Below are 11,414 nucleotides of genomic sequence, written 5' to 3' on the forward strand. Positions count from 1 at the left end.
CAAGTGGTGAGGGAACCAGTGAGTGGACGCTGTGTAACCCCCCCCCCCCCCACAAACACAACCATTTACAACGTTCACAACAAAGATGACTGTCATAATTCAGCATTCCTTCAATTCACACAAAACATAGTAAGATTCACTGTGACCAGGCAACCATTGAAACTCAAAGGTTTCTACATCCAGTAGACTGTTCCTCTTTCTAAAACCAAGTCCTTTTTATATGGGGGACAGTAAATGATTGATATGGGATGATGGGTCCAGAACACAGACACTGTTACCATGCCAATCCATCTGTGTGTCAGTCCCGAGGCCAAATCAGATCCGTATTGCTGAAAGACCCCCTGCAGATGCTCCCGGCCGTGTTCACTACACTGAGCACCAATGGAGAGGCTCGGGAACTGAACATGCAAGACTGAGTGTCTGTGTGTGCCAGCAACAAATGTCTGTGTGCAATCCCCCCTCAGGAGGGACCTGTCACACCCTGTCACTGGAGTGCTTCCACAGATACATGACAGCTATTAGAAATACTGCATCTCTGGGCCCAAGTAGGGAATAACCAAAGCAATCAGTGCAGTTAATAAAAAAGTTACACGCTTTGGCTGTGACCCACAAATCTGGTCACTGACACTTAAAACTGACACTGCTGTGGCAATTTCAAAAAGGTATGCACAAATAAAGTTGGCCAACTAATTTCTAAAGATACCAAATCAATCTACTTTATCTTGCACAGCTGTATTTCAAATCTTGACACTATCCTATTATTTTTGTTGACAAGTATAAAGTTGGACAGAGGATGATGCTTATTTACACATATATGAAGACAGGGATATATAAGGAGAGTCCATATAAACAGAATACCCAAATAAGGAGGACACACACAATACCTGTTAGTCTCTGAGTTTAAAGCCAGTGAATAAAACAGACATCCTTTGCCAGTGTAAACTCCTCATGTCATGCTTTGACTGTACTATACTATGCAGCAGTCTTTCATTGTTTATGTCATCTTTATGTCTTCTGAACGACAGAGGTCTTTGGCATTTAATCTGTTATGTCACCACATTCACAGCCAGGGGATGATGGAAAAAGGACAAAAAAAAAAAATCACATGAACCATCTTGTAACCAAAGATATGGAGAAGGCTGAGGGGATTTTCTTTGTTAAGCAAAGAGAGAGTTCAAAAGCAAAGGCCCATCTGCACATGGGTGCCTCCAGGTCTTTCAGGGGAGCAGATAGTGTGTGTTCTGCGTCTATTTTTATGACACGCCAGCGGGGACGAGTCCCCTGACCCTGGTAAGAAACACAAGTGCGCTTTTCATTGGCTATGCTCATAAAAATAGAGTTGTTGTGAGGATGCTACGCAATCACAGCATCTGACTGCCGTGTTGGCAAAAAAGCACCAGTTTAGGGGACAAAGATGAGTTCTCTTTTTAGATTATGTTGTTCCACACCAGTAATAAAAGTGTTATATGTTTCTGTCTCCTGTAAGAGAGCAGCTCAGTATCTACTGGGAAGACAAAGTCAACAAGATAGAGGGATAAACTGCATAAAACAAAATTAAATGTCCAAAACATTTGTTCTGATGTCACACACACTAAAGTTAGTGCAGGTCTGACAGTTTCCCTCTACTTACTTATATTGCACATTTCAAAATCATCCACTGGGTTTTCAAGCTGTCTTGTCACAATGGGACTGCCAGTTAGGAAATAAGATCTTAGGGGTACTTTATCGCCGACAAGCTCAATGAGAGCACCAACTGAGCCAAGCGACATCTCCAACAGGAAGAATGCAACAGATGCTTGAATGTGGCTCAAGTGGTGCGATGGTCCCACACCAGTTTCCTGTAAGCTATGGGGCCAGGGACTTGTGCAACAGAGAAGAAAAGAGGGGTAAAGGGGGGTCCCTGGCAGCTTCCTCTGAATAGCAAATAGCATGAAAGATTAGCATTCCAATAGATCTCTCCATACCAACAGACCCCTCCCACAGCGCTAATCTAAAAACACAGAAACATAGTTAGGAATGTTAAGAGCCTTGTCATGTGATGCATTTTTCAATGACAGTGCAATACAGGTCAGAGGTGACAATAAACAGGGTCATCGTCTCATTTTAAGTCAGAAACATAAACCTCTATTATATCCTTTTTAAAATATGCCTTTTTCCACTTACTTCTTAAGTAAAAGGGAATTCTTAAGGACTAGAGCTCAGCAAGATCATCTCATCTCCTTCTCATGACCTTGTATCTTACATCGAGCTGCCTTAACTTTTTATCCCCCGCCTCAGGGGTTAATTACCAAGCCCACAGACTCAGCAGGGCCATGTTACAGTTCCCTCATTATCACAGTCTCTTACTTTTCCCACTTGCTCAATATATACCACACAGCACATGAGATATGTCTTTGTCTGCATGCCGCTTCAGTGCCTATGGAATCACTGAGAGCACTGACGGTGTGTACACTTTGGGTCCCTGTTTTTTCCCTGGCATGTATTTTAGGGCAAAGGTAGCACTCTAAGCTTCTCCTAAAGGTCACATAGGGCAAAGTGTGAATACTAAACATCATCAGGGGTAGATATGGTAGATGGAGGATCAATACATTTGTGCTGCAAGACCTCAAAGGAGCTCAGGAACCTTAAACCAGGCATTGATTCTTCCTAAGGGGTACCAAGGAGAAAAAATAACAAAAACGTCCCTATTTAAACAGATTCTAGTAATCAATACACATCCTTGCCTGAAAGCAATGAAAAGGATAATTAAAACAGGATTTAAGAAAAAATCAGTGGTTTGGGAGTAAGAGTCTCTTTTTGCTTGAGCCCTGGTAACTCATGTCACTGGGCAGCTTCAAGAAACATCTGATTCAGGTTGACACTCACATTTGACTAGATGAGAATCAGAATAGCACGGGCTGCCACAACATGTCAACAAAAATGCCAGCAACCAAAAGATGACGAGAATAAGAAGAGATCTAATGGCTCAAACATGTTGAGGTGCCCCTAACATTCTAATAAAGTGTGGTTACAACAAAAAATGTTACTCTTGGGGTGCCCAGTTCACCTCAAAATTTATGGTTTCAACCACGAACTGTAATAGCCCCAGTTCATGTCTGGCAGAGGACGTTTGTAGCATGTTGAATGTCGACTCTATGATAAAAGATAATAAATTCCTAAACAAAAGAAACATGATTCTTCGTTGTAGTTTAACTTTAAATTGTTTGAGCCCACATTTTTTGCCTTAAATGAAAATAAAAGTCAAAATATTTAACCATCTACATGTAGTTGGCTGACAGTTGTCCTAAATTTGTGTCTGGTTTAGGATGACACATAAAATACACACATACATAACTATTCTTAATTAATTAGAGCTGCAACAATTACTCTAACTGACAGAAAACAAATCGGCAACGAATTGATTACCTTTGGATTTGGGAGGGTCCGTTGAGATTCAATAACATCTTAGTTTTAAGGAATTGCTGTGGGCATTTTTCACTATTTTTACATTTTGTAGATCAAGTGATTATTTCATAATTGAGGAAATAAGAACCAGATGAACTGATAACGAATATAACTTGTTGCAGCTCTGAAGTGAATATTGCACTTCCCTCCTATGGAAAACACCTTCAAAGTGACTGAGGAAAGCACCTAACCATGTTCACGCCTTCAAAGTTGCACAGCAACATCAAAAGAATGTGGTTGTACTGGGCAATACGTGTGTGCGGGTACATGAAAGTGAATCTGGTATGAAGGAGAAATTAAACTTGTCTCATCACATGATGCAACAGATGTTCAACATTGAAACCACAGAGTATAAATCCATGAATTCATATAATCTCACACATCTTCATATCTCAGCCACATGTATGAAAGGTGTGTTGATGACTTACAGTTCATCTCGTTGCCGTTGTGACAGCACCATGGTGAGGGGGCAGTGTGGGCGGGGCCGGGAGGGATCAGTTGGTAAAAGGTGAATCTTGTGCAGCTGCTGCGCTCTCCTCAGTCAGGAGATGAGCTGTGCTGATCCAAGCAACACGGGTGAGGACGAGCTGTGTACTCCAATAGTGGGCAGTTGGTTTTGTCCAGACAAAGACTCAGACTGAGAGAAGGGGAACGCAGGAATCTGCCCCCCAACTGGCTGACTCCAGGGACAAGAGAAGTGGAGAGCCTGTAGACCAGTCACCAGCCAAGTCTAAACTGCATCTGAAGAGGAGAAAGAGGCAAAGTCAGCATTAGGTATGCATGACAGATAACATGTAGAGTGGGTGGAGATGAAAATGTTTAGAGGCCAGAGGAGGACTGCATCAATGTCTCCACCAGTTTATATGCAGATAAAATGGCTGAAGATTCTGTCAACAATGGAAAAAATAACAGAAGCAGCAAAGATGTACACTGTTATTTTCTACCAGACAGAAAATGTGACAGCATAAACCCATCCATCAGACATTTCATAAAAACCACCTTCTTCCCATGAGCCATTCCTTCATTTGCTTTTCAGCTCCACTGCTATCTACCTTCATAATCTGTCTGTCATGTCACCAGTCTGGTCTGAGAGCCCTGGTCTGCTCTTGCAGCAAATTCCTTTCTCCGTGAACATACAAGAGCTGACCCACATTCTCTGAGCAACGTATTTCTCTTCCCAGGTTGCCAACAGAAAAGAAAAACAAGACACAGCCGAGCGGGCTCGAGTAACGGCTGTGCTCTTGTCAAATTGCCTGACCTTATCGTCTCATTACGATAACTCCTCGATAAGATGCTGGCTGGCCTGACTGATGCCAAGATGAAATCACTATGACCAGCAGCTAAAGATTTATTAGCGTATGTGTGAAACTGAATACATTTTTAGGAGTGGAGTATTGATGTGAGCAATAATAGATTTTGACAAAATGCAATGCAGTTAACAAAAATGTGATGAAGTCTATTTTTACACTGCATCGTAGTCTTGAAAAGCATTTTACCAAAGCAGATACCCACTAGAATACTAACTGTGAGTTACAATAAGCCTCTTAGTCTACTGGGACCAGCCTGACTAAATCTCTGCCAGACCAGTAAACAAAGGTACAAACACAGCCAATATACCTCCTTCTACAGACCTGCAACAAACTGACCAAACTACATCCTGGCACATATGTCCAGGAGACAATGTGTATTAGGCATGAGATTTGCTGCACAAGAGAGAAGCAGCAAAGGACACAGAGGTGTGTCTGGCGTGGGCATGAGGACTAGAAACACCCTGGGAAGCTGCAATGAAGGAATATTCACACATTACTTATTTCAGCTGATGATGCAGGAGTGACATTTCCACAAGGTAACATTCCTCCCTTTCACTCCTGCTTTTGTTTGCATTAAAAGAGATGCTTAGGGGCCTTCTTTATTCAAAACAGAACACCTGTAGATGTAGGATGTCAGTTCTGATGCATTTATAAGGTGAAACTGTGGTATTTGTTTGTTTATTTGCATATCTGACATTGTAAAAGCAACCTGACGTAGCTAACAGCTATCCTCTGGACCCTGATGTCACCACACCACACCACACCTGGTGTGACTGCAGTCCAAATATCTGCTTACCTCCACTTATGTGTGGGTTACAGTGTGCAGGGGGTTTCCGGCCTTTTGCCAAACTACTCTCTGTCGTGGTTCAGGGTCACAGCAGTAAGCAGTAGATCAACACAATACGGCGATGGCACTGAAGCTAAAAATGGCTCTTTCTAAAACTCAACATGCAAAACATCCATTACAACCATGAGCCTTCGACATCAACCTGTAAAACTGCTGTAGCGCATGAAATGAGGTCATCTACTTCATATTGATACTTCCCTCTGTGCTGCTGGCAGCTGTCATTGCTGTGAGTATCCATTAATGTGTTAGACTCCCCTCTCTGCAAATCTCATTTGTGGCTCCAGTATTGAGCAAAATGTTTGCACAATCACATAATCAGGCTAATTGGCTCAGTGCAAAATGTGGTTGTGTGATGTTGGAATGGGCTGCAGCCGTGGTGCATCTATATATCTGCCTACTGACGGTTAATAATGGTTATGTGTCTTCCTCCCATTGATTCTCCTGTCTTTGTGTAGCAGCAGGAACTGCACAATAAAGAAGGGGCCCTTACAGTAATGGCACTGACTGCTTTGAGAGATGTTGTTTAATTTCCTGATGAGTCCTCACAGCTTATCTGTTGTTAAAATGCCATTTTTAATGAATAATGGAAACGTCCTCTGTCTCTGTAAGTTTAAGAATGCAGCAACCAAGCCCCAAGTCAAAACTGTAATGAACCACACCCTTTGTATCATTGTCTGTGCACACAGTCTGTTTAGAGTCAAGAACATGAACAGGACCAACATATTTAAAACTTGTGGACCAGCAAAAAAATATGATTTCAGTCAAATCAATTCAAGTAACTAAAATAAGAAACCCACGTCATAGTAATGTGTCAGCAAATCTTATAAAGAGGATGTTACAGAAAAGCTGTTCACTACTAGAACAGTTTGAGACAAACCCTCAAAACTTACATGTAAGTCAGGCTGACCATTTTTTGAAGATTGTAAATGTCCAAACAAATAATGTTTCTGGTTAAGGTAACATGTCAGACAGCAGTACAATATTACACCTTCCAAGTATGTGTACAACATTCTGATAGTCAACACATGTGTCTGAACAAAGGAACACGCCCCTGAGGAATGAAGTGCAAGAGGACAAAAATAAATACACCGGAGTCTGAACTAGTCTAACTGATAGTGTGTCCCAGCAGCTCAACACACAACATACCATGACAGCAATGCTGACAATGCTGACAGTTATCACCTTGCTGCCACCTCTTCTTCACAGGTTTCTGCTAGCGACATTATGTCATCATCCTCTGTCAAAAGCAAGCATCTCAAACAGCTGGAATATGGCGCGCCTTCATTTTCTGTTGATGACTTCAACTTCATCGCCTGTGATCTGTATTACATGACACTGTTCATGTTCTCTGCATATTGATAAAACACTGCAGTTCAATACAATTGGAAGATAAAATGCAATTTTCAGTTTCCTTTATGGTTTAATTATTTGGCTGTCAGGTTAAAATGCCATAAACTTTCTGTCTGAAACAAAAAGCTGTCATGTGATCTGCTAGCTGACACATTTAGCGATTTAAGTTGGGACAAAGATATGGGAGAAGATCATTTATTATACTAAAAGAAAATAACTCTAAAAATGTAATGTGTTGTGGTGTAATGTTTGGTTTTGATGCATCAATTTTCAGACAGTTTCCTCCTATGGGAGACAAGGAAAGTAATATCACTGTGGTTCAGGCACTGGCACCAACACTATTAAACTGTTAAAATATTTTGTGGCATAACATGTCCCCATCAAGAGACACTGCACAAACAGTATTTTACATGCCTAAAGTGCATCACTGTGCTGTATCAGCTGGATAAGCATGGATAATTTATTACAGCAAGTAATGCAGTAGGTAATGTGATGCAGCTCTGACATTAGCCCATGTTGAAGCCGGATTCTTAAACCTACCGACCACCAACCAACCAACGGGACTGAGAGGCTGGATATTCTGTAAATCATCTCCAGTTCCTTTGAAAGATTGTTCTTGGTTAAAGCACTGAGACAGAAATCATCCAAAGAGCTTTATCGCTAACTGAGTGAACATCTGGCTTAGCTTTAAATCTGCAGCTGTTACGACCCGACAGGTGCCTGGGTCAGTTATGTGGGTTGGTAACAATCAGCTAACCTTATCAAATTACACGGCTATTGACATCTTCCTTCAGTGGCTAACAGAAGAAGGGTCTATTTACACAACACGGCGACAGATGTAGGAATTCATTCTGTAATTACCGACCTTGGCTATTCCTTCATATGTTTTCAAACACTTCAGTCCCCAGATGGAATATGTACACATCTCTCAAGTGTGTGTTGCCAATCAAATTACCAGGCCATCATCCTGTCAGGCACGTTACCTGATGTAAGAGGCCTGATTAGTAGATCAGGGCCCACATCCACACACAGAGGAAGACGAGACTGAGCAAGCAGGAAGCACACAGGAACAACAAATCAATGGCATGCCTGAGCCAACCTGCACACACAGGTGGGAACAACACAATGAAGACTAGTTAGCCTCCTTCCTTCATATAAGTTCAAGTTAATTGGTCAGTGCAAGCAAAGTTCCACTTGGCATACCACAAGATACTTGTTCCACCTCCACAGGGTATTTACTTCATGCCAACAAGCTACTGGTTTAAATTATTATAGATCTATATTTAGACTGTGTTATAGCGGCGTATGCTGAGTCTGTCAGTTATTGTTGCCAAACTGGCAAGTATGAAGCATACTCAAATCAAACCCTTCAATTCTCCAGGCTACTTTGGCAACACCTTTAACTGGTTGCTAAAATTATATTCAACAGCCTCTAGACAAGACCTTGTTGATAGTAGTATAGTGTCATGCCAAAATTGTCAGACGTATTCTCACAATCGACGCGGTCAGTTGTTGGTTGACGGGCAGCAGGTCAGTAATGAATGACCAGTCAGCTCACTGGTGGGCAGCCTGCCTGGAAGGTCAACCTCTGTGCTACTGTCAGCTCAGACAAGGAGAGTCATACAGGTATCTGTATGCCCTTCAGCCTACCACAATCTCAAAAACAAACAGCCTCTCACTTTCATCATCTGTTGACACATAATAAAGAGGAGGCCCCCTCGGCAAAACTGTACATTCTGCTCCTTTCAGGTAACACTTCAGTCTTCACTACCCCAACGACATTAGAAAGCAACGCCCAACATGATCTATGGCTGTCCTTTGCTTGACTCTCTAGTTGTCCAACTGGCAACAAGTGCCAGCGAAGCAGCTCTTGCAATGGCCGAGGCCTGTACAAGTGGTGTTGCTGTGTTTCCATTGCTGACAGCACTGAATAGAGCCTGGCTGCCGGGATGCACTTATTCAAATCAACTTTTGATAAAACTCAAGAATGACGAAGAACACTTTCAAGTAAACTGAGAAATAAAGCATGCATTTATTTTCAAAGACAGAAAGCTGCTGTTCTCATATGAGCATTTTCCAACTTGTCAAGCACAGAAAATGAGTCGAGCAATACACAATTTGAGTACTGTGCAGTGTAGTTTGAACTTTGAGCCATTTCAACATCATGGTTAGTCTGTCAGTCTGACTTTTGACATGTGAAATGTTAGAAACAGGACAGCTTTTGCTAACAAATGTGTAAATGATGTGTCTAGTTGTAGTCCATATATCAGGGCTAAATATAAGTTTGATAGGTTGACAAAGGCATAAACCAACATTTAAACAGAGAGGAAACCTAAGACGATCCACTTTGACCCACCCACAGGTGGCAAGATAGTCCTGATCAGTGATTTTAAGAATAAAACCTGCATCAATGCTGCTCCTGCAGAATCAATTCAACAGCGAAATTGTTTTGGTTTTGGTTTGTGTTTATGTTAACATAGCATTGCTATATTCACAAAAGCCCTAACAACTGCTGTGATTATAGCCTTCAAAATAACTAGCTCAAGAGGGGATTACATTCCTTTACAAGACGGTTACATTTCAGTCAGTTCAAGAAAGTCATAGACTAAACACAAACACTCTTACCTGAGAGAAGAGCACACAGCCAACATGTATTTTCTAAGCTGAACACTGTTTTCAATTTCATCAATATCCCATAATTCCAGTTGATCAGCTGCAAAGCAGTCGTTAGAGGCGTGGCTGTGAGAAATAAATCACCAAGTATCCATGCTTAAACCAATGCTTTATATCCAATATCATGACAAGGTGGCCCAAAATTACGAGGGGGACTCGCTTGTCGGATTCAGTGCACAACCCTGTGAGCCACCACGGCGACGATTTGCATTCATCCCAGTGTAAGCCCTCGGTCCACAAATTCCTGTTCCGATTCACTCAATCATACATCCACACAATGAGAGACAACGTGCACACGGAAAACAAGGCAGACACTTGTGTCCTGAGCAGACGCAATACATACAAACTCATCGCCTCCGATGTGCTCCACCCTGATTTTCCAACACTGTGCCAACAAACCGCATGAAGCAGCCCGAGTCGCAGAGATGATGGGAGCCTCAGCTGAGCATGGCAGCAGCCATCTGCGAGCACCCACCAGTGTGACAGCGACAAACAACAAGAGGGGATACACACAGGAGCATGTCACGTTTGAGAACTGCAGCAGGGCTGTGTGATGCTCAATTACAACGATGTCTGCATAGCAAGTATACAACGCAAACCAAATGGCGAATACCACTTTACGCCCTCTCCTAATGCTAACACTGGATACAGCAGTGGTGTCAAGCTGCAGCGACTGCGCCAATTTACAACAAAATATCCCCACGATGAAAGCAATAAATAATTCACACAAGCCAACAATAACAGAGCTAACACAGGATGCCAGCGGTACTGTCTTGTGACCTACATTTGATTTTGTTGTCGAGGGTTTTCACTCGGTTGACAGGCTGCACTAACGCTGCTTCAAACTATGCTAATTACTGATTATTACTAACCTGGGATAGACGCCAAATGCAGCTGTAATTTACGTTGGCCCTGCCATACCTCACACACTGACATGTTTTCATGTGGCTACTGGTGGTTTTGGTCGACATAACGACACTGCCAGCCGTTAAGATAGCCCAACGTTATTTAACGTATGCCCGGTTAACGTTAGCTGATGTTAGCTAAAGTTGACGTTAGCCAAGTTAGCTTCCCGGCGATGCAGTCAGAAAGTTAGCTCGTACATTGACTCTAACGGACACCACACGCTCATAATGTGCACCCAAGCTGAATTATCTACAATTAACTCACACAACCGCTAACACCGACCGTCCTGAATTAGAGTAAGTGCACAAGATTGTTTATCTGGACACAAGGATAAACTCTGCTGACAAGGTACCTGCTGCTCCAGTCCAAGCGGCCTATCCGCCATTTTGAGACATAAAAAGGAGGTGCAAAAATTACAGCCACATCGTCATTTTCCCCACCTAACGCCAGATTCCTTCGACCCTGACCGGCTTCATAACTGAAAACTACGTGGACTCACCCTATTGTTTCTGCCCGTGGATATCCTCAGCAGTCTTTAACAGTAACACGACCCGACAGGGCGTGAAATTTCCGCTCCAAAATATGATCTTGTGATGTGGAGGTAAACTGTGCCCGTCTTGTCTCTCCGGCGCTGCGCCTGCTTGTTTTTTCGTAGGCTACCGCATTCGCCTTCAGTCGGGAGCGCGCGGTCGCGCACGACGCTCGCGTTCACTGCCTTACGGGAGCGCGCACGCCCTTGATAGATTAAAAAAATCGTATACTTGATTTATACGTTTTTGACTTTTAACTTTGACATAACATTATTTAAAACTTCAGAAATAACTCTAAATACGACAACATTTAAACGTTAAGTGATGGATTTAAGGAATTGCCATCACTGGCTC

At 42.5% G+C, this 11,414-nt stretch overlaps 1 protein-coding gene across 2 annotated transcripts in view; it reads right to left on the reverse strand.

Annotated features, from left to right (window-relative positions):
• The window catches only part of pafah1b1a (platelet-activating factor acetylhydrolase 1b, regulatory subunit 1a), a 34,866-nt gene extending 23,659 nt beyond the window's left edge, over positions 1–11,207 (reverse strand). Inside the window, exons 1-2 of one of the 2 annotated variants that reach the window (XM_033631267.2) lie at positions 11,030–11,207; positions 3,873–4,185 (exon numbers count right to left, since the gene is read on the reverse strand). In XM_033631267.2, the coding sequence (XP_033487158.1) occupies positions 3,873–3,904 (32 nt within the window). In that variant the 5' untranslated portion in view covers positions 3,905–4,185; positions 11,030–11,207. Of the gene's footprint in view, positions 1–3,872; positions 4,186–9,576; positions 9,902–11,029 lie in introns of those variants that run through there. The other variant, XM_078167119.1, reaches the window with a different exon arrangement.
• Between the last annotated feature and the right edge of the window lie 207 nt (positions 11,208–11,414).

Source organism: Epinephelus lanceolatus, chromosome 4 (genome assembly GCF_041903045.1).
Source record: "Epinephelus lanceolatus isolate andai-2023 chromosome 4, ASM4190304v1, whole genome shotgun sequence".
In the NCBI taxonomy this organism is placed as follows: Eukaryota; Metazoa; Chordata; class Actinopteri; order Perciformes; family Serranidae; genus Epinephelus; species Epinephelus lanceolatus.